This window comes from Rutilus rutilus (genome assembly GCF_951802725.1).
Source record: "Rutilus rutilus genome assembly, chromosome: 12".
NCBI classification, from domain to species: domain Eukaryota; kingdom Metazoa; phylum Chordata; class Actinopteri; order Cypriniformes; family Leuciscidae; genus Rutilus; species Rutilus rutilus.
Genome location: NC_140217.1, coordinates 21,855,140 through 21,879,659, shown reverse-complemented (window position 1 = coordinate 21,879,659; position 24,520 = coordinate 21,855,140). Strand labels below are relative to the sequence as shown.

Here is a 24,520-nt window from a genome sequence, read left to right as displayed (position 1 = left end):
AACGCACTGGGTCTGGGCTGCTGGACAGGCTAGCCATAGCTAGCTAGCTAGCTTTGAAAGCATAAGATCCCACCCTCCCTTCAGAATGCTCTCTAAAGCCACTCCTCCTTCAGACAGGGATGCAAACTTGTCACCTTTCGTTGCAATTGCCAGTTTTGAATCCAAAATAGGTCATATGTGATTCGTGCAGATCAAATGAGTTTTTAAAATGGGTATGGGGTTATGTTTCTGTGTGTACAACTGTTTTCAAACGCTTCTGTGCATATTTGTGTGTGTGGCACAAAGGCAAGGGTTTCTATTTTCAACATGTTTTTGCAGTGTTAATGATTGTAGCCAATCACAGGCATCTCTGTTGAAAACAATGGCCAATTGTTTACTTTAGCTAAGTCAATCCTCTCTGAAGGAGTTTTTGGTTAACTCTAGTTCACTGACTACATTCTACATGCTCGCAAATCCTCTCATAATTACACCAAAGCGTAGACATGATGTAAATAGTAGTTTTCGTGTGAGTGAGCTCAGTCAGTCGTGCTATAAAGGGAGAACTCTTTGCGCACTTTCTGTATATAATCCATTTACAATTTAAAGAGAGGTTTTGGTTGTCATGCTTTCAAGAGGACCAGCATCCACTTACAGTGCAAATTATTCCGCGAGTCTCTCCTGAAATTGCTATGACTGACAGTGTTAACCGAAGACTGGATAAAACATCTGACAAGCCGATGTCAAATTAAGCATTGATGTGCATTACATGTTGTAGTGTAAATGCAGACTAATAGACCTGCAACTGCAACATAGACAGGAATAAGAAAAAAGTTAGTGTGTTGCCTGAATACATTTAGCAGCTTCTAATGCCTGACTCATACTACATGAGTTTTAGGCCAGTTTAACCCTGATTTTCCCCTCCCGAGAATCTGAGAAAAAAATCTTGTCGAGGACCTCGATCGGTTCCGATGTTCGGCGCATATTATCTGGAAATGTGAGGCATTCACAGATCGAATCTTGCACCTCACGATCTGCCCTTACACAAATTGGGCCCGCCTCGATCATATCAAACCTGTTTGATATTTAGGATTTTAAATCGGGATGAGCAAGACTGTGATTGTCAGTACTGTAAAATTACGTAAATACATGACATCCGATCAAATTACCTCATCTTTTGCGGTCAAAACTGACTGCATTCACACAAGCAGCATGAATATGATGGGTTGCGTGCAGATTATGCTGCCTTGGCAAATCGCGCTATACTGCCGTTCTCGACAATGTACATTTGTGAAAGTGGGGATTTAGCACTTACTAGCATGAAGAACAAATATAGACAGACTGTGCAGAAATTTATTTAAGATTCAAACTCTTTTTGATACAAAAACATACCCTGTGTGAGTTCCTGTGTTTAATGTTGATCACATTATATGAATATCCACACGATGACATTGACATTGACGTGACATTGATTTTATACAAAAGTTCAACAAACAAAAGGTTATTAATATTAAGTGATGGTCATTTTAAAGAAAATAATAGCTCTAATGAAAGCCACTACAGCACACAGACGTGTTTGTGAACGAATCCGCAGCTTTGAACAAATCGTGAGTCAGGGATTCATTCATAAATACGCCTGTACATGCTTCGTTATGAATGAATGACTCTAGCTGTGTCTGAAATCGCTCCCTATCCACTATATAGTGCACTATTTAGGGTGTCGGCCATTTTGTAGTGGTGTCCGAATTCTGAGTGAATGACATCATTCCTAGGGCTGGGCGATATGGACCAAAAGTCATATCCCGATATATTTAGGATGAATATCGATATACGATATATATCCCGATATTTTTTCCGCAAAGTGAGAGCAAATGTTCAGTCAAAGTCAAAGCCAAATATGACATGTTAAAAGTAGTTTTATTGAAACCGGCTATTTCAGTGAACAGTTGCAAAATCAAATGAATAAATAATAAACAGGTTTCTTCACCTTAGGGCTGCACGATTATGACCAAAATCATAATTGCCGATTATTCCCTTTGAATTGTTATTTGCGATTTATTAATTATGATTATCAAAGTTTACTTTGAATATATATAAACAAATTTTGTGTAAATATGTTATAATTTGCCTATATACACACATATACTTTTCCCCTTTACTTAACATGAATTGTAAGAATATGACTAATAGTAAAGACTAATAAATAAACATTAGGCCTATGCTAAAGCTATTAAATAGCAGTCCCAAACTAGTTTTTGTTAATACAATGTTGGTATGAGCCACTACAGTCATTTAAAAATATAAAAAATAACACAAAGAAAAATAGTGGCATTTTGGGGTTAATATGGAAGCGACAGTTACCATGGTGAACTGAATACACAATATTAACAATAACTGTTGATGAAACATGGAAACTGCTCCTGGTGAATAGAATGAAAATCATACCTGCATTACTTTTATTTCGTGTAATTTACAACGTAACGGCGTTGCATGCTCGTAGTTTATTTTGCACTTGATCAGTGAGGCGATACACAGCGCGCGCGCGCCGCCGCATTTGCGCGTGCAATTGAGTGTGCGCTCCGAGCACAGGATAACGGCTGACAGGACAATAAAGTCCGTTTTTCTGAGGTGAAAGACTTTATTTCAGCGTACACTTATGTCACTGCCTGGTAGTTCCTATTGTGCTGGGGTTTCTGAAGTAGTCATGATTCGCCTCTAGTAACATAACGTGCTCTAAACACGCACGCAGAGTGGAAAAGGAAGAGCGGAGGCGCGGGGAGCAGAGCGCAAATTTGAACTAACGTTATATCGATATATGCGATATGGTCTAATTTCATATCGCATTTAAAAATATATCGATATATTTTTTATATCGATATATCGCCCAGCCCTAATCATTCCCTACATTCGTTCACTACTTTTACCCACAATCCTCTCTGAATTCGAGTGTACATCCGATCTACACTTGCTGAGACACTATTTCCCACAATCCAACACGATAAGGCGATAGAGCGCGAATGAAAAATAAATATGGCGGACGGCAACGGAGGCGGCAACGTATAAAAAAAAGCCGTTTTCTTCTCCTCAGGAAAAGAAGTTTCGTCAGAATGAAAACGAACAGGATGGAGTACATTTTATGCCTGGTTTACCTCAGGAGTAAGCTGAAGGACACTGACTGGAAACCCTGCGAAAGTAATATTTAAATAACAGAGTTTTTTTTTTTTTTTTTTTTGACAGTTTTATTTATTTATTTATTTATTTTTATATATACCGTTATATCTACACTCACCTAAAGGATTATTAGGAACACCATACTAATACTGTGTTTGACCCCCTTTCGCCTTCAGAACTGCCCCTTAATTCTACGTGGCATTGATTCAACAAGGTGCTGAAAGCATTCTTTAGAAATGTTGGCCCATATTGATAGGATAGCATCTTGCAGTTGATGGAGATTTGTGGGATGCACATCCAGGGCACGAAGCTCCCGTTCCACCACATCCCAAAGATGCTCTATTGGGTTGAGATCTGGTGACTGTGGGGGCCATTTTAGTACAGTGAACTCATTGTCATGTTCAAGAAACCAATTTGAAATGATTCGAGCTTTGTGACATGGTGCATTATCCTGCTGGAAGTAGCCATCAGAGGATGGGTACATGGTGGTCATAAAGGGATGGACATGGTCAGAAACAATGCTCAGGTAGGCCGTGGCATTTAAGCGATGCCCAATTGGCACTAAGGGGCCTAAAGTGTGCCAAGAAAATATCCCCCACACCATTACACCACCACCACCAGCCTGCACAGTGGTAACAAGGCATGATGGATCCATGTTCTCATTCTGTTTACGCCAAATTCTGACTCTACCATCTGAATGTCTCAACAGAAATCGAGACTCATCAGACCCGGCAACATTTTTCCAGTCTTCAACTGTCCAATTTTGGTGAGCTCGTGCAAATTGTAGCCTCTTTTTCCTATTTGTAGTGGAGATGAGTGGTACCCGGTGGGGTCTTCTGCTGTTGTAGCCCATCCGCCTCAAGGTTGTGCGTGTTGTGGCTTCACAAATGCTTTGCTGCATACCTCGGTTGTAACGAGTGGTTATTTCAGTCAAAGTTGCTCTTCTATCAGCTTGAATCAGTCGGCCCATTCTCCTCTGACCTCTAGCATCAACAAGGCATTTTCGCCCACAGGACTGCCGCATACTGGATGTTTTTCCCTTTTCACACCATTCTTTGTAAACCCTAGAAATGGTTGTGCGTGAAAATCCCAGTAACTGAGCAGATTGTGAAATACTCAGACCGGCCCGTCTGGCACCAACAACCATGCCACGCTCAAAATTGCTTAAACCACCTTTCTTTCCCATTCTGACATTCAGTTTGGAGTTCAGGAGATTGTCTTGACCAGGACCACACCCCTAAATGCATTGAAGCAACTGCCATGTGATTGGTTGATTAGATAATTGCATTAATGAGAAATTGAACAGGTGTTCCTAATAATCCTTTAGGTGACTGTATATTTGAATAAACAAATGTGTTGTGTAGTGTTTTGTTCTCTTTTATTTTCACATATAAATGTAAAAAGTAAATAAATATGACAAGCAAGTGTTTTTATTATCTTTTTTTTTTTTTTATCAAATAACGCAATAAATGTGAAAAATACACACATACAATTGTTACATACAATTCATACAGCCAAAAAGGGAAATATTAAAGATGGGAAGGTAATGTTTATGACGAAATTGTCCAAGCTCTCTGGCGCGTGATAATTATGTCAGCGTCCGAATTCGCTCACTCATTTTCGTTCACTCTTTGCTGATGTAGTGCAATCAACTGCCATTCACTATGTAGGGATTAGTGAATGAGTGAACGAGTGAGCGGTTTCAGACACATCTTCTGACTCCCTCATAAAGACATGTCAGTGACTTGTCGCCACCTACTGGCGGTTTTAATTTAATATTTAAAAGCATCACTTTTTTTTTATTATTATTATTGAAAGCATTTCTTTTATAAAGGTATTTGTAAAGGTAAAAAATGCACTGGAAAAATCTATTTAAGGGGGCAAATAGTGTCCCTTATGGAAAAAGGTGTGACCTGCAGTGAGGGGGTACGCAGAAGGATGTTAAAAGCCTCAGGGCCTCTTCACTCTCTTCCATTGGTGAAAAGTGCTATTATGGCGCTGACATCTTGTGCAGATTTGGGACCTGATTCTGTACAGTGAACACAGGACCCAAGTCTGCGCAGTAGTGAGCGTGAAGTGGAGCCGCCATATCAAGGTCCCGCCCTCACTCTCGCAGAAACCGTTAGTACAGTTTACTGCAGAACAATTCATTATGTCAGTGTGAAATAAACAGTTATGGACGTATATCCAGTCTCCTCCCGAGTACCTTACGATTGGTACCTTAGTGACTACTTTGTTTAGAGAAGCTGTCAATCATGACGTCACATTCCCTTTTTATAGCATCAAATAACTAACTAGGCAGAAATTTGTGAAAGTTCTCCTGCGTATATAAATATGAATGATCCACATATTTATTAGTAAATGAGACCCAATGTTTGGCAAGGATTAAATGGTGTAGTTATGCATCTTTGACTCAGGAGAGATACAACAAAGTAGCTTTCATCTAAGTCACTTGGTGTGTGACATTTATGGAAATGGTATGCTAAAGGGGGGATATTAGGAGAAAATATTTGAGCATTAGTTGTTTTAACCGTAAGCCACATCTATCTAAATCAATGGTCTCATTTTCTTTCAGTTGAAAAATGGCGTGAAAAGAAAAGCGGACACTACGACCCCTACTGCCTCTTCCATCACCAGCTGTGAGTCATCCCCTTGTGTAACCGAACCAAAAGTCCTGAAGTTATTCTCCAGGCGAGGCAGTGGCCGACCCATCAAACCTCCCTGTAAAGACCTTCCTGAATCACCACCACAGCATCAAGTGGGCAGAAGGACCAAACTCTCTGAGAGACTCAAATACTGCTGTGCCATCCTAAAAGAGATGTTTGCCAAAAAGCATTCCGCTTATGCCTGGCCTTTTTATAAGCCTGTGGATGCTAAGTCACTGGGCCTTGATGATTATCATGAAATCATTCACCAACCCATGGATATGGGTACCATAAAAGTGAGTACCACTATTGTGTTAATATAACTGGAAAATCTTTGCTCACTATTATTGTGCTATGTAATTTGCTTCTTTTTTTTTTTTTTTTTTTACAGAAAAAGATGGAAAGCCGTGAGTACATGGATGCATTGCAATTTGCAGCAGATATGCGGCTCATGTTCTCAAACTGCTACAAATACAATCCACCAGGGCATGAGGTTGTGGGAATGGCAAGGAAACTCCAGGTGTGTCTTTTGGTGGTTTGATCATTCTTCAAAACCACTGCTTGTCTTCTCTTCCTGTTTCCTTTTAGAAATGCAATATCTGTAGATTGTTCTCAGGAAATTAAGTTTTTCCTCACAGGCTGAATGTTGTTTTTTGTTGTTGTTTTTTTTTAGGATGTTTTTGAGTTTCGCTTCTCTAAGATTCCTGACGAGCCGAGGAATGCAGCCGCAACCTCGAGTCAGAACAGAGTAAAGAAGGAGAGAGCACACAGTCCGTCCAGCTCTGAGAGCAGTGACAGCGAATCATCGTCTCCATCAGAAGACTCCTCAGACGCAGAGGAGGATGAAGAGGAGAGGGCGCAGAGGCTCGTCAACCTGGAGGAACAGGTAAGACTTGCATGTAGACATTTGAGTCCTTTCATGCATAAATTTGTTGTTCCAAAACAGTTAATCATTGGCACTTCCCGATGTGACGACTCTTGCAAAAGGTTTGTATCAACATTACACTGCCTCCAACAAATTCTATGGCAGTGTTGAATGCATCCTTGGTAGCGAAAGCCATTCCAGATGTTCTTCGCCAAGAAGCGAAAGAGGTGTTAATGAATATGCTTATACTGTACACTCTAAACTGAAAAGTCTTCACAAATAAGTCTGCGGACTTACAGGATAAATTTTTACTTGTGTATAGGAGTGGGCGATTTGGCAAAAAAAAAAAAAAAAAAATTCATAAATTGTTTGTTTTATCATGCAGGATCACGATCCACAATCTTCCACTATTCCACTACTTTTTTTTTTCTTTTCTTTTTTTCTTTTTTTCATGTTGATTTTTAAGGGTGGGTTGCACCTATAAGGAAAGTTAAATTAAGCAAAGTTTAGAGCTAATCAAGGATTTGTAGATCTGGGTTTTATTTAAAATCGAGTTGTCTTGCACCACTTAATTTTAAACAGATTAACAAATCAGGGAATAGAATTCTAAACTGATTTAAACCTGTGATTTTCTCCGCCATGATGGATTCGCCATTGTAATTAATTCCATTTCCTCCTTTATTGACTACCAGGAAGTCTATCTCTGACACAAGTAGCTCTTGCCGACAAAGGAAATAAACTTGTCTTATAAACTGCTACGCAGAGAGACTGTTAGAATAAAGGGCTGATCAAGCAGGCAATGAAAACATTGCGGCAGCGTGTGTGGATTTCATAAGCCTGGAAATATATTTAAAGTGTCAATTAATGGAGTAATATGGCAGCATAACTTATGACAAAACAACCGAGGTAAGAAAAAAAAACTGGCATTATTTGCTGAGTGACTATCTCCACTCTTGACAGCGGCGCCCTGTCCATTTCGCCGCACAGCTGCCACGCGTTTAGGGCGCTCACCTCATCATTACCACCGCTGCTGTTAAATGCTAAATATATTCCTCTCTTCTTTTCTTTGTTCGACACAGAGGTGCACTGAGATGAGAGACGGATCCGCATTCCAGACTCAATAGCAAGCGTAAGCTTTCATGTAAAGCTAATATTTATCCTTACAAGTTAACAAAATATAGAAGAAAAAAACAATGACAGACTATTTAGGCCAAAGTAGGGGTGGGTCAAAATATTATTTCACTTAATATTATTTCATTATTTTATCTTTGTTATTAAAAATGAGATCAAAGATACAAATTACAAATAATAAGTAAAATACAAGATACAAATGAAACAAACAGTGCTTTAATTTTTTTCAGCTACAGTAGATCCATTTAACAGTAGCAGTCAAGCAAGAAATGAAAAAATATAACTGCATAGACGTGTATGCAGTTTTACTGCATAAACTATAAATTATACATTTATTCTTATTAAAGCTAAAGCTATTCAGTTAAGGGCAATGAGTGATTTTCTCTTTTTCATTTGCTCTCAAAAATGATCAAAATAGAGCATCACTTTTTGAAAGTAACTACTGTATCGATTAAATCGTTACACCACCAGGTGGCGACAAGTGACTGTCACATTTATTTGTCATTGAATCATTAAAGAGTTTTCTTTCAAAAACGCTGATTCATCCAGTAAGTATTTATGGGTGTCACTGAATTATATATATATTTTTAAAATATTTGGATTAAAATTATTATTTTTTATTTTTTTAATGTAAAGAATCCTGTTAACAATCTAAAAAGTCTTAAAGAGGTCTGTTTGAAGCAAAAAAACGTGATTTTCAAATTGTCTGGAATCGCTCTAGACCCAACCGACTGTGTTTATGTAAACCTTGTGTGTATTTGTCAGTTTAAGCGCAATAAGACGTGAAATACAACTTAGTTCAGAACTTTCACAAGCTTCAGGTGTTGCGCTCAGAAAACAGTAGGGGTTAAACGGATCAAACGGCCCGGCGCCACAGTTAGGCATGCATGTGATTCACGGATTAATTACAAAGTTTAACCATCATATAGTGAAAGTTTATCATTTACATGTGTTTTATGCTGTCATTTGACACATTCAAGCATTTTTAAACCATTCCAGTACAAGAAGAGCGAAAAGAGAACTTTGGTACTCATGCATTGTTACCTGTCATTTGTTTATCAAACAAAAAACACAGCTTTAACAAACATTAATTTACATCTCATTCATACATGAACACTATAGTGTTATTTTACACTCCGGTCCAATTATTACATTTCTGTACCTGAATACTGCAGTTAGACCTTACTTTATTTGTAACTTTATTATATTGTATTTGTCTGTGCTTGTAATTAGTGTATTTGTTGTTGGTTTTTTACTGACTGTTCGTTGTCTTTAATAATATTTGAACTTTATTAGTTAGGCTAGTAGTTTTTGCTGTGGTATCGAAATACTAAAAGTGTGTGCCCCCTCAAGGTTTTTTTTTTTTTTCTTGCTGATCCGAAAATGTATCCGATCCTTGACTCAAAAACCATAATATGATATGAATCGTAAGTTTTATGAGCCTTTGAACCATTACAGAACAGTGTGCGAGTAAAGTCATTTGAAGGTTTAACTGGCAGGGCTTTAAAACGCATGCAAATAATAAACGTTTGTGATGGCAAAGAACTGCAGCTGATAGAATGTGCCCTGAAGAGAGACTGTTCATATCATGCTACAGAGGCAGATCGTGAAGACATTGCTCACGATCTTAAATCGTGGTATTATTATGCTTATTACAGATTTGTGCTGTTAGCTTAGCTATTGTGCTGTTAATGTCAAACCCTGTTGAAATTTAGTCTTATATGCCAATGTGAGCATTCAAAATCAGTCAGTTATGAAGCTTCATGATGGTTTGGATGCTTTTGTACTGTAGGCAGTGAGAGGTAGGTTGCAGGGTTTTGAACTATAGATTGGGCGAACTTATTCTTTATGCCATTTCTGTTTTTTATTCTCCAGCTGAAAGCAGTACGAGAGCAGCTGCAGTTACTGACCCAAACACCTCTCTTGAAGCCAAAGAAAAGGGAAAAGTCCAAGAAGAAGAGGAAGAAAGAGAGGGAGTCCAGTAAGCGAAAAAGTGAAGAAACGAAGAAATCTGCAAAAATACAGAAAAGGTCAAACAGCAGCAAGTCATCAGGGTAAGAATTAGGCTTGGCACGATAGTCTGTGTTACCGGTGTTACACGGTGTTCAGTCGCAACACCGGTTTCATCACTTGCCCACCGCAGCACCGCAAATTTTTTTTTTAAAGCAATTACGCAGTATCCGTATTTTCGGTCACCAGTTGACTAGCGTTATATGATCACGCTCAACCATTCAAGCGCGACAAAACAAGAGACCGCGCTGTAAGTCCTGCCTATTACACACACGTGCGCACACACGGAAAAGACGTGCGTCAGTATCGAGTCCTCTTTTCGGCCTTGAACAAAACATAACACACACAAATTATGCCAAAATGTCCGTTTTGTTGTTGCGTTTTTCATGAATAATAACGAACCCACCATTCAAAACACTGTGGTTGAATCCGAAATCGCGCCCTATACCCTCAAATCGGGCGTTATTGTTCTCAACATGATCTCAAGCAGTGAAAAATAGAGGACACTGACAACGCGCTGAAATACAGGACTGAGCAGGTAATATTTAATATGAAACAAAGTCTTAACTTTCAAATTTGGTCAGTCAAACAAAAATAAAATAGGCCTACCGTTTTTTGGCTCTTTAATGTGTCGTGACAGATTGCCTCAGTTAAAGCCAAGTTCAAATCCACCGAAGTTAATCAATAACTCTTCTGACTGCTTTGTCGCACAAAAATGGTGGAATTTGATTGGTCAGATCGCATGTCAATCAAACTCAATACGAATGATGAAAAATTACATCACTCTAACACCCCCCACCCCCACGATGAAACCGGTAATACCGGTGTTGTCACAATTCGATTAACCGGTGGGAGAATATTATCACCGTCACATCTCTAGTAAGAATACATTTTATGTGTGTGTGTGTGTGTGTGTTGGTGCGCACATCTTTCCTGGCTGTTTCCACACTAAAAATAATGTATGGAATGAATTTTTTTTTTTTTTTTTTTTTTTTTTTACTGCACATTATTCGCAGAGAAATCAAAATTATTCCAACTCTGTTCTCAGGCGGAAGGAGAGTAGAGCATGTGACTCCGAAGAAGAGATGAACACTGTACCCATGTCTTATGAGGAGAAACGGCAACTGAGTCTAGACATTAACAAGCTTCCTGGGGACAAGCTTGGCAAAGTAGTGAACATCATCAAGGCTCGAGAACCCCTGCTCAGGGACACAGACCCTGAGGAGATTGAGATCGACTTTGAGACTCTTAAACCTTCAACTCTTCGAGCTCTTGAGTGCTACGTTGTAACTTGCCTTCGGAAGAAACCGAAAGAAACAGACAGTGAGTAATATTCAGTCTTATTAACAGCTTTTCATGCTGGGACATATTTTATGGAAATCTATGGAAATGAAATGATGTGAGAAGTAGTACTAAAAGCCTGTTCACACCACGTGTGATATGACTAAACGCATGCAAATATAAAATATACGTTCAGAGTAAAAAAAAATATAGGAAAAAAAACCCCAGAAATCTTTGTTGAACAGTGTTTTGGCCTCCATGTATCCTGAATTTGCACAACGAGGGTTATTTTTCTGTACAAAACGGGCACATACTCTAGATAATTGTATTTATTTATTTTCCTTCTCATTATTTGAAAATACAAGGTTACAGGCAACCTTGTTTTACAATTTTGTAGAGCAGCAGTGCCTCATGCTCTTCATTTTTAGTTTGGTCGTACATAAAAAAACACTAAAACAGACTTCAAGAAATACAAATTTATGTGTGTAAAGGGAAAAAGTTTAGCTTAAATTTATGGGTAATCTGTTTACATTTTTAGAAACGAAGTCACAAAAGAAGTCTAAAATCAAGGAAATGGATAAAGAGCTGCAGCACGCAACTGGAGAACCAAACTCCAATAAAAAGGCCAAAAGTGAGTATATTTAAAAAAAAAATATATATATATATATATATATATATATATATATATATATATATATATATATATATATATATATATTATTTAATAAAAATGTAATTGTATAAATGCAAATATAAACATGTATTTTTCTCTTTCTCTGTGCAGTTGAAACAGAAGGTGAGTTTAAAGACACGACCCGTCCGTCTCGTCTGAGTGAAAGCAGCAGCAGCTCGTCCAGCTCTGACAGCAGTAGTAGTGACTCTAGCTCCTCTGATAGCTGTGACTCTGATTCAGGTTAGCTGCTTCACACCAACCCTTTTATTCACTCACTGTCTCTCAGGCCAGTCTGTGCCCCCCCACTATCTATCTGGCCACTGATGCAGAAAACAAACCAAAAATTGTAAAGCTTACTTGGACATCCCCAGTGTTATAAACTCTTCAATTTATTTTACTACTGGACAACAAAGTTCAAGTACATGAAACGTTAAACAGTTTTTTTTTTTCTTTTTTTTTTTTTCTCTCTCTCTACTCAATTTAAAAAAAAAAATTGGTGTTTGTTCCTTTTTTTTCACTACTTGTCCCATCTCTCTTTTTTTGTGTAATAAAATTGTGCACTTTTGGCTCCAGATAATGCTAAAATTATTAGTCACGTAAGGGGTCCCTCACTCTTTCAGTTGTTTTTGTTATTTTTTTATTTGGGTGCTATTATTTATTTGTTGTTTTCCTGTGTTCGATATTTTGTTCTTGTTTTCATCACAATCACTTATTTATGTTGGTGCTGTAGTTTAAGCTTGAGACCAGTTGGATCTTAGTGTGGCGTTTTCCTGAAGTTGATTTAGTATTTTGGTTAAAAACACTTAGAAGAAAGGCCAGTTTTCAATTCGGACCTTCATCAAACATAGCTGAGGGCACAGTAGTTTGTGCTATTGTCCCAGCTAAGGGTTACAGCTGGTCTGTTTTAAACTGCTGCACTCATTCATTATTATGTGATTCCATTGCTTTGTAATTTCACCTTTTGTACTTGTGTGATAGGTTATGCAGAGATGTATATGTAATGATAATCTACAATAGATTGTAAAAGCATTAGGGATGCAACGGTACACGGTAAAATACCGGACCGTTCGGTCAGCCCTGCACGGGACAATCTACCCTCGTGTCCCGCGGTACTTCGGTTTTGCCATTGAGTTCGCGCTGATCCTTTTAGTTTGCGCTCATCCTTTTAGTTTTTGCTTTACACGCCTGTCTAGGCAGACGAAAGCCCGCCCCCGCAAGTTCATGTCCAATCAATCACTGTTGTGCACCCACACGCTAACTTCTGTCACGTGTCAGTCACTCACTGACTACTAGTTGTTTGGCTAACTGTTACACGCGCTACACACAGACACGTAGAAATGGCGAGCTCTAGCGGAGTTGAAAAGCAGAAATTTGAAGATGCACCAGCATCTTTCAAATCTTCAGTGTGGAATCATTTTGGCTTTGGGGTTGAGTACAACGACGAAGGAGAAAAAACAATCAACAGAAATTACACAGTCTGTAAACTTTGTTTGGCACATGTCCATTACTACAAAGGAAACACGAGCAATATGTCAAAGCATATCCAGCGAAAGCATCCAGACATAACGCTTCCCGAACACAGGTCAGTTGAGCGAACCGAACAGGCATCAGCAGAAAAAAAACAATTGTCTATTGAGAATGCTTTTGCTCAGAACTACCAGACCTCTTCAGAGAAACACAGAAAGATAACCGGTGCATTGGGAGTGTTTATTGCTAAAGATTTACAGCCCTTTTCTGTAGTAGAGGATGTGGGGTTTAAACATTTAATGAAAACGGTCGACCCACGTTATGCCGTGCCCAGTCGCACACATTTCAGTGCGGTTGTCATCCCTGGTCTTTACGACAAAACGCGCAAAGCCATCGAGAGTGATTTGGCGAAAACAGAAAGCCTCGCACTGACTACGGACAGTTGGACTTCGCGGGCAACACAGAGCTACATGACTGTGACGGTTCACTACATGTTGGACTGGCAGATGAAAAGTGCCGTGCTGCAGACCCGCCCACTCTATGAAAGCCACACAAGTGCGCATTTAGCAGAGGAGTTGAAAAATGCAGTCACCGAGTGGAAGCTCGAGCGGCCAAACACAACTATACCCGTTGCCACAGATAATGCTGCAAATATAGTTAATGCAGTCAATGAAACTGTTGAGCTGGGACCCCAAATTGGCTGTTTTGCTCACACTGTGAATCTCGCGGCCAAGAGGGCAGTGTCAATAAACGGTGTGTCCCGCCTCCTTGGGAAAGTGAGGAAAGTAGTCACCTTTTTTCACCGCAGCACCACAGCCAACCAAGCACTTGCTGTGAAACAAGAAATGTTAAACTTGCCAAAGCACAAGTTAATCATTGATGTGATAACTCGGTGGAACACATCACATGACATGTTGTCACGATATGTTGAGCAGCAGCCTGCCATCTATTCGGCATTAACAATGGACAAAAACCTGAGGAGCCACGTCACGGGCATTGCAATGTTGACTGATGGAGAACAAAAAATGGCAGAGCAACTAATCGAAGTACTCAAACCACTGAAGACTGTGACAACACTCATGAGCAGTGAAACAACCCCCACAACTTCAATGATCCTCCCACTAAAGGAAATGATTCTCAAATCCATGGTACCTGGAGATGAAGACAGTACAGTTATCAAAGAAGCAAAAGAAGCCATTGCAAAGGACCTGGATAGAAGGTACACTGACCCTGACCTTCAGAAGTACCTCCAAAAAGCCACAGCCCTGGATCCCAGGTTTAAATCCCTGCCCTCCCTTGATGAATCCTCTCTTGACAGACTCTACAAAGATCTTACCACAGAAATCCTGGAGTATGAACCACAGGTATGATGATCTTATTTTCTGTGAATCTATGGCTGTATATTTAATGATTATTTTTTGTTGTCAAAATATAGTTGATTTAACATGTCATATATAGGTCAACAATAAAACAAAACAGCAGTTTAACTATTCTCTATTGTGGCAATTATACTAAGTTCACAGGAGCAAAATATAGACATTTACAGCTGTTATTCTATATGCTAAATATTTGTCATTGTTCTTTCAGAGACAAGCGGAGACAATGCCACCCACAGAGGGACAAGAGTCAGCCTCTCCCCCTCCAAAGAAGACAGCAATGGCAGAGCTATTTGGGGAGGTTTTTAAAAAACAAGACCCGGTCAAGGCTCTTTCCCAGATTGTTGAGGATGAAGTTGCTTCATATAGGTTAGCAGACTCCATTGGTGTTGATGCTGATCCTTTCATGTGGTGGAAGACCAATGAGTGCAAGTTCCCCCATGTAGCAAAAGCAGCAAAACGTGTCCTCTGTGTCCCAGGGACTTCAGTTCCTAGTGAGAGAATTTTCTCCACTGCTGGGGACATCGTTAGTGCCAACCGGTCTCGCCTTGCACCAGACAGTGTTGATAGACTCATCTTTTTGCACAAGAATCTCTCAGTGGATGAGTAAATAACATTGCATTTTATTATATTATTTTGTTCTGCTTTTTTTTATTCAAAGCACAAGCTAATTTATGTTTGTTTGTTAAAGGTAAAAGTGCATTTTTCTTTCACATTGATCACTTCAGTTCATATATCAAGGTTTGGAATTGGGATCCACTTGAATAATTTGAAGTGTGTTTGTTTACATTTTGTATTTCATATAACTTAAGTGATAGTTAAAGAGGTTGTATTATTTAGTGTTGTTCAGTACAGACTACAGTAGAGTGTTAATTTATTCCATATGTTCTTCCTACTGTGACATTCTGTTTATGCTGCTCATAAGAAAAATAAAACATATTTTTGGGATGAAATACCAGTCTCTTTCTGCACAAAACATGTACCGAAACCGAACCGAGACCGTGGCACAAAAACCGAGGTACGGACCGTACCGTGGGCTATCTGTACCGTTGCACCCCTAAAAAGCATACGTCAATATGTTGTATGTGAGGTACTTGGATTGTAAACTATAGTTGGAACATGGAAGCTAGGACCAAAACAAGCTTGTCATAAGCAACCACTTGTCCTGTTTTAAATCTATTGTATATTTTGTAGATGTGTGCATTTTACTTACCTAGACGGGTATAAAGCTTAACCGTTGAGGTTGGTGTTCGACACCCAGAGATTTAAATAAAACGCATTTTGTAGACAACTGTTGTATATTAAGATTAGTGTTGTGATTTCTTCCCCTTTTGTCATTTTCACTTTTTCTTTTTTTTTTTTTCACTTTTGCTCCCGTCACAAAACACTTTTCACACATTGAGCACATTTTACTTGAAAATACCCAAATTTCAACCACCTGAAATTAAACTTGATTATTATTATTATTTGTATTTATTATTATTTCAGTGATTGACACTTATAGCACTTAATATGCATACAGTTTATTTTTTATTAGTGGAGCTCAAACAAACTGGGTAAATCAGCAGAAATGCCCATGGGATGGGGTTGGCCTTTCCCTCAGCCACGACTGAAGTGAAATGACCTCAGTGTGCATTGTGCGTGTCTTACAGAAAAGAAAGCTAAGAGGAAGCAAAGCAAAGCCCCTGGTCATGCCAACAAAAATAAAAACAAGGTAAAAAAAAAAACACACAAGCCAATAAGAGTCCACAACCATTATTAAATGGCCTACTCCCACTCATTGATGATGGCACATGGAGCATTTCACTTCATGTATGGCCAGATTTTTCCTGAGTGAAATATTGCCCCATTGTCCCCCTCCCCAAACAGGCAATGCGGCAGGCCGTTGCTGAGGTAAAGGACTCTTTTTCTGCCTCAGTCGTGACGTGCCAGTCTCGCCTAGTGTCACTAGTCTCAGAGGCAGACTCCAAAGACCTGCTTGCGTCACAGCAAGCAAATCATCCTGCCGAGGACACCATCACAGAATTCCCAGGTTAGGCTCACTGCCTTTGTTCACACTTCAGTTCATCTTAATGTGTTTTCTGTGGCCACATTGCACAAAAAGAATGAAATGACCTCCAAAAATGAAAACGGTTTCTTGTTTTTAATGCCTCATCTAAATCTAAAACTGCATTTGGAGACCAGATGAATATCTGCAACTTTGATTTCAGTTTAACACCTTTCTGTCCATCCCTCTGCTTCCACAACAGCGTTACACAGCCGGCTGCCTCCTCAGCCATCCAGACCTAGTGGCAAAGCTGCCCCTCTACCTCGTAAAGCCTGCACTGCCCCCATACCGCTCAGCCCACCTCCAGACCAGGCTCTCAGCCCTTTACATAATATTTCCGCCACCTCCCCCTGTAAAGACGACACAACCACCCCACCCAAAGTTTCCCACATTTCAATCACCCCACAGCCACCCGCCACACTCCTTTCAGACCCATTGTTCCCCTGTAGTCCCATGCTCAGTCCCCTTGACCCGCAGGTATCTCAGGTTGGCCCCCCATCACCTTCTGCTGCAGAGAAGCCTCCACATAAGTCTGAGCAGGAAGGTAAGAGGTCGCTTGATGTGTCGACTCGACTCCCGCCGATCTCCGTCCCTCACTTTCTTCCCTCGCTCTGTTAACGATGTGCATCTGCAACTTTCCCCTTCCATTGTAGGTTAGCATTGTATGTTCGTCTTTAACTGGTGGTTTGTCGCTGAGTCTTGTCATCGATTTAGTTTTTCTCTCCCAAGCTGCATGTCATTGCTGTCTCCGCTTGAATGTACGTATAAAACAGGATACCATTGAAGGCAAACTCCCATCTCTCTCTGTTTATCTCTCCTTCTCAATCTTGCAGGCATCCCTCCTCTTCTGTCACCACTGACCTCACCTCCTGCAGCCATGCCTGTCACAGGATCCCAGCCTACCTCCAGCTCTCTGTTCGAGGTAATTCTCTTTCTGCTGAACATATCAATATGAAGAGACACTATTTTGTACAGTTTATCTCATTCATTTAGTTAAATAAGGTTATTGTCATTAAAGGAAAAAGGGGCTTTAAAATATAGTGGTTTGTTGTAGACACTTTCTTAAAGGTACGCTATGCAACTTTTGGTGGTAATTATGTAAATTGGGCATTGGCTCAGCTCGAATTATGACTTGTGGCGTATGTGGTTACCTGCAAACATTTTATCAGAGTAAATGTTATCTCAAGTCAACTTGTACCCTTCTAAAAGGATATGAGGGAAATGTGTAATTTTTTTTTTTGAGCAGTTAACTGCCCTCCACTGTTTTGACTTCTTGAAAACTGTTTCCAATAAATAACAAAAAAAGGCAACACTGACATTCAACAAAATGATTGCTATATATCTTACCTGTTGAGCAAGATAAAGGCCATTTCTGGCTCAGTTTTAAATCCTTGAGTTGTCAGCACCTCTGAAAATCCTGAGTTGTGCTGTGTCTGTTTTCCTTGGCAGACATTCTGCTAAACATTGCATGGCAAAAGAATTATGTTATCAGTATTTTTTTTGTGTGGTGGTGTTGTTGCAGTGCGTTCATTTTATGAAACTTTGGCAGTTATGTAGTATCAATTTAATAACAGCAATAAGTCCTCTAAAGCCGTGGTTTACAGAGTTCAGAATGCTTCGCATCGTGCCTAACACCGCCTCTTAGCTGTTCAATTCACTGTAAACCAAAGCTTCTTGGGGCTTATTGCTATAACCATGTCACTACCTAATATGTGACCAAGATGTGTCAGGGTATTGGTAATGTAATAGAGGATTTGATTCCTCTTTTCTTTCTTTTTTTCACCATTGGATGTTGTTTTCAAGCTAGCTGACATTTATTGGGCCCATGATGAGTGGCTGGTTGTAACAGTTGTACATGGTTTGATGAAGGGAAGGGACTAGACCAGTGACGGTATTAGAAGGAATTAAATCTAAAAGGTCGTCTGCAATTATGATTATTCAAAGTAATTGGTGTATCTGAGAAAAGAAGCGGTCAAAGCATTGATCCTTGTTGTATCCCACAGTCAACGGCGGAGACTTTAATGACTGAGGCTTTGTTTCTGTCGAGAGCTAATGAAAATCTGCAGTCTGCCCAGGTGTTAATCAAAAGAAACAGTCCAGTCTTACTGCTTTTGGAGGAATTCTGACTACTTTCAAAGCCTGTAGAATATTTCTTTGACTGTTGTGCAACAGTGGTAGCTCAAATAATGGTGCAGCACTGTCTATCATTTTATCTATTTGTGGGATACCTACCACTAAATATGACCTAACAATAAAAAATGTGGTTGGTCACTGTGTCAGTTAGGAGGAGACCACCTGTCTAAATGGGTGGTGCTTATCCAGAGCCATATTAGCATGTATCGTTATAACATCGCTGCGAGATTTAGAAGCATTCAAATTTCTCTGTTATTAACCATAGATCTCTATTAGAGAAAACAGCGCTTATGTGGAAAACAGGAGAAACATTGTGCCATGAATGAACTAGTTAGACCTTAAGTCCACATATCAGCTACATTTGCCCCAAAAAAAACAAACAATCTTTTTCTGATTGGTTATTGCGGCATTTTTTTTTTTAGCATTAGACAGCTTGCCTTCCAGACTGGCGAAATAAAGTAAAACTGGGTTTGAAAAACGCACTGCAGTTTTTGCCGCACTGCGGTATCACATTTTAATGCTGCGATTAATTGAGTGAGCTTTTATCACGGTATACGGTATTATCACGATATTTTAATTGCACATGAGAAACAGATGGATTGGGGGGTGGTGTAAAAAATAAATAAAACTTGCATCACAAGGTGTAATTGTGATTGTCAAAACATTTGGTAACTAAACTGAATTTTATTAAGTTTAGTGACAACATGTTACAATGATTACATGGTACAATGACTGGTAGGCTACTGTTTCTATTGCTTAACACAAATTTAACGATTTCAATTCAATACTTGGGATTTGATTTAAATCTTGATTCAATATTGACTAATTTTGGATAAATATTAGGTACAGTAGATAGCCCACATGTTATTTTTTTCTCATGAAAAAAAAATATCTCACAAAATGCTATGTAACCATATAGAGCCCTATCAGCTGGTATTATTAAAGGTTACAAATAACTAATTAAATCAAATATAATGTGGTTTTCATTATAACAATTATGTAATGACACAAGTAAAAATATAATAAATATGTAAAAAAGTGCAGTGCACATATTCAGCAAAATACTCCTCTTTATCTATTTGTTTTAGTCATCTAACATGCTGCTGGTCATTAAATGGTTTAAATGTAACGTTATGTGACACAATTGTTCTGTTTCATATCAAAAGTAACCTGCTCTGTCTTGTTTGTTGGTCTTCGTGTCCTCTTTGCTCCGCGATTTTTCTCTGCGTGAGAAAATGGATGTGTGGCGTGAGCGTGTGAAGAGTCTTGCGCTGAATGCGCCGAGTTGGCAGCTCTGCTTTTAGAAGCAGGATGGATCCGGATAGTTCGGCGGCGGCCATAGACTGTAGGCGGCGGCGTTCCTCTTTCCACCATGCTGCTTCTCCATGTGAGGACTGTTTACATTAGACTAGAAGTGCGCACTGGCCGCATGCTTATACACGTGGCGATTGTTTACATCAGAGTGCGCATGTGTTTCGCGCAGCATATACGCAGTGTTTGTTTAAGCGGTTGATGGAAAATAAGCTATAATGCGCGTTCTAAAAATCTAAATTCGGATTATAATTTTTCGCGGTATTTTGAAGTGCCCGCGATAACAATATCGTGCATATTCATTACCGCGATTTATCGCATTACCGAATACCGGCACATGCCTAGCCTGGAATCACTTTGATCATGAAATACAGTTAAGTGCAAGATGTGCAGCGCCAATCTATCATATGACTAACATTATAATGAGAACATGATTGTAATAGAATGTCGTAAATTCTCTGTGCTTTCGTTTTTAATGCGCTGTCCACAACATCTAGCAAGGTCAAGTTCATGTGCGCATTCGCATCTTTTGGTGCAGATGTAAGTTGTAAGATTACTTTTATGTTGTCTATATCTGATTAATCTCAAATAAGAAGCGTTCGGTTGAGTTTAATAACCAGCTAGAAAAATGCGGCAGTTTACCGACCATTCATTCACTCAACAGTAGTGGTCGACCGATAGTGGTTTTTTGATGGCCGATGCCGATATCTTAGAGAGCATGGTGGCCGATGGCCGATTTAAAGCCGATTATTTTTATATATATTTATTTTAATCAATATGTAATGAATTATAAATAAATTAGAAAACAAATTTTTAAAATAAACATGCTTGTATACTTTAGATGGCAACTTCTTGAATCTGCAATCCTATTACAGTATTTTTCACAAAGTAATTGTTTAGAAATATATGAATATGTGAATAAAAAGAAGGTAAACACTGTAACAGGGCACTCCGTAATCTGGTAATATCGTGCTGGTAATCATATTTTTTCAATAAAGACAAGGTAACGCTAATTTTACATACAGCACAGTGAAAACGATATGAATATGACACAGTTGGCAACTGGATATATCACAGATATGAATATGACACAGTGGGCAACTGGTTATATATCAGCATATTTTAAAATGAAGGATTTAAAGTTTTTCGATCGCGTCTCCTGTGAAGCTGATCTTCTGTTCGCATTCACTCACTTCACACGGACCGACCGTCACTCGCAGACAGTAATGCACACTTCACAAGATATCACAGCTGGATTCAATTAAATCTGCAAGGTTTGTGAAATTAAATGTTTATTAGATATTCAGAGATTTGTAGATGGCATAGATGCGCATTTGCTGAATGTTGACGGCAAATGAGAAAGTATTTTAGCCTGATTGTTTGCCTTTTCTGTTACAAATAATATAAAAGCAAGCACTTTACTTTACTTACTTCGCATACCATTTACTTTCTTTGTTTACCAGTTCTGTCTAACAAAGTACTAGATATGACTGACAGAGATCGTAAATTAATGAAGACTGAGAATGTGAGTGAGTGCTGTTTGATCTGAGGAGCTGCTGTTGCCGGTCTCTTCTGGCGCTGGTGTTCTCAGCGCCGCCCGTCAAAATAAAAGTCCGGAGCGCCGTCAAAATAAAAGTCCCGCTTCCAACACATCGGCCAATCAGAAAAACGTATCGGCTGATCAGAAAAACGTATCGGCCAATGCCGATATTTAAAAAATGCCAAATATCGGCCGATATATCGGCCTTGGCGATATATCGGTTGACCACTACTCAACAGTTTCAGCTCAAATGGAATGTCCGGCGACATTGACTATGATCAGGTTATTTCTTATTTGAGATGGTCATATTCCTTTCAGATGGGCTTGAAGGGCAAAAATCATTGCTATTAATAATGCAGCAGTGTTATTTTGTTCTAATTTTTTTTTTAACAGTAAACCTGTTTTATTTAAAGTTGTTTCTCGTTATGGCTTCGAAAACGCGCAGTGATGACTGTAATCACTTTCTATCATGAAAAATAAAAATTAAGGGTAAGATGTGCAGTGCCAATATACAGTGAGGAAAATAAGTATTTGAACACCCTGCTATTTTGCAAGTTCTCCCACTTGGAAATCATGGAGGGGTCTCAAATTGTCATCGTAGGTGCATGTCCACTGTGAGAGACATAATCTAAAAAAAAAATTCCAGAAATCACAATATATGATTTAACTATTTATTTGTATGATACAGCTGCAAATAAGTATTTGAACACCTGTCTATCAGCTAGAATTCTGACCCTCAAAGACCTGTTAGTCTGCCTTTAAAATGTCCACCTCCACTCCATTTATTATCCTAAATTAGATGCACCTGTTTGAGGTCGTTAGCTGCATAAAGACACCTGTCCACCCCATACAATCAGTAAGAATCCAACTACTAACATGGCCAAGACCAAAGAGCTGTCCAAAGACACTAGAGACAAAATTGTACACCTCCACAAGGCTGGAAAGGGCTACGGGGAAATTGCCAAGCAGCTTGGTGAAAAAAGGTCCACTGTTGGAGCAATCATTAGAAAATGGAAGAAGCTAAACATGACTGCATGTCATATTGCATATTGCATTTCGTTGCCTTGTACCTGTACTTGTGTAATGACAATAAAGTTGAATCTAATCTAATCTAATCTAATGACTGTCAATCTCCCTCGGACTGGGGCTCCATGCAAGATCTCACCTCGTGGGGTCTCAATGATCCTAAGAAAGGTGAGAAATCAGCCCAGAACTACACGGGAGGAGCTGGTCAATGACCTGAAAAGAGCTGGGACCACCGTTTCCAAGGTTACTGTTGGTAATACACTAAGACGTCATGGTTTGAAATCATGCATGGCACGGAAGGTTCCCCTGCTTAAACCAGCACATGTCAAGGCCTGTCTTAAGTTTGCCAATGACCATTTGGATGATCCAGAGGAGTCATGGGAGAAAGTCATGTGGTCAGATGAGACCAAAATAGAACTTTTTAGTCATAATTCCACTAAACGTGTTTGGAGGAAGAAGAATGATGAGTACCATCCCAAGAACACCATCCCTACTGTGAAGCATGGGGGTGGTAGCATCATGCTTTGGGGGTGTTTTTCTGCACATGGGACAGGGCGACTGCACTGTATTAAGAAGAGGATGACCGGGGCCATGTATTGCGAGATTTTGGGGAACAACCTCCTTCCCTCAGTTAGAGCATTGAAGATGGGTCGAGGCTGGGTCTTCCAACATGACAATGACCCGAAGCACACAGCCAGGATAACCAAGGAGTGGCTCTGTAAGAAGCATATCAAGGTTCTGGCATGGCCTAGCCAGTCTCCAGACCTAAACCCAATAGAGAATCTTTGGAGGGAGCTCAAACTCCGTGTTTCTCAGCGACAGCCCAGAAACCTGACTGATCTAGAGAAGATCTGTGTGGAGGAGTGGGCCAAAATCCCTCCTGCAGTGTGTGCAAACCTGGTGAAAAACTACAGGAAACGTTTGACCTCTGTAATTGCAAACAAAGGCTACTGTACCAAATATTAACATTGATTTTCTCAGGTGTTCAAATACTTATTTGCAGCTGTATCATACAAATAAATAGTTAAAAAATCATACATTGTGATTTCTGGATTTTTTATTTTTTTAGATTATGTCTCTCACAGTGGACATGCACCTACGATGACAATTTCAGACCCCTCCATGATTTCTAAGTGGGAGAACTTGCAGAATAGCAGGGTGTTCAAATACTTATTTTCCTCACTGTACATGCCATATTCAGCATTGTAATGAGTACAGGATTGTGATAGAATGTTGAAGATTCTCTGTGCTTTAGTTGCCCGTGTATCAGCGGGCTGTTAAGAGAAGTTTCCCATCTAGAGTTTCCTTTACAAACCATAGACGGTAAAAAAAACTAGTTCACATGCATTCGCGTCCTTTTGTGCAGATGCACAATATTACGTAATATTACAGTTAATGTTATGTATCTAGGTTATCTGATTATTAATCTCATAGGATGTGTCATAGAACGGGCTTCAGTTTACTGGAGAGCTTTTACTCTTCAGCTTTACCTCAAGCAGCTATTCCTTTTAGATTAATTTATTTTTCGATAACATCGATGCATCATTTATTTATTTTTATTTTTTTTTTATTCATACGTTCATGTTTTCATGTCATATTTTTATTTGTCAACATTCATTTTCATAAATGTCTTAAAATATAAATTTTCATGACGGACACTCCCTGCCCTTCGATCAATGTAATCGATAAATGTTATTTTAAGCACCAAGTTTCTATCAAAAGCTCATTTTGATCACTATCGTAGACATCAGTGTTCATATTTGAACTTTAAACTTTTATCCAAGTACTTGTATGATCATTTTAACTAATGCATCACATAAATAATGATTTTGTCAGTTTAATAGACGGACGAATTGAAAGATCGCGTG

At 39.2% G+C, this 24,520-nt stretch overlaps 1 protein-coding gene across 2 annotated transcripts in view; it reads left to right on the top strand.

Annotated features, from left to right (window-relative positions):
- Positions 1–24,520, top strand: part of brdt (bromodomain, testis-specific) — a 34,675-nt gene that overhangs the window by 6,030 nt on the left and 4,125 nt on the right. For both annotated transcript variants that reach the window (XM_084425595.1, XM_084425594.1), the window contains exons 6-16: positions 5,723–6,088; positions 6,184–6,312; positions 6,466–6,678; positions 9,664–9,842; positions 10,847–11,121; positions 11,618–11,710; positions 11,864–11,992; positions 16,248–16,309; positions 16,465–16,627; positions 16,845–17,186; positions 17,476–17,564. In XM_084425595.1, coding sequence (XP_084281721.1) covers positions 5,723–6,088; positions 6,184–6,312; positions 6,466–6,678; positions 9,664–9,842; positions 10,847–11,121; positions 11,618–11,710; positions 11,864–11,992; positions 16,248–16,309; positions 16,465–16,627; positions 16,845–17,186; positions 17,476–17,564 — 2,040 coding nt within the window. The remainder of the gene's footprint in view (positions 1–5,722; positions 6,089–6,183; positions 6,313–6,465; positions 6,679–9,663; positions 9,843–10,846; positions 11,122–11,617; positions 11,711–11,863; positions 11,993–16,247; positions 16,310–16,464; positions 16,628–16,844; positions 17,187–17,475; positions 17,565–24,520) is intronic.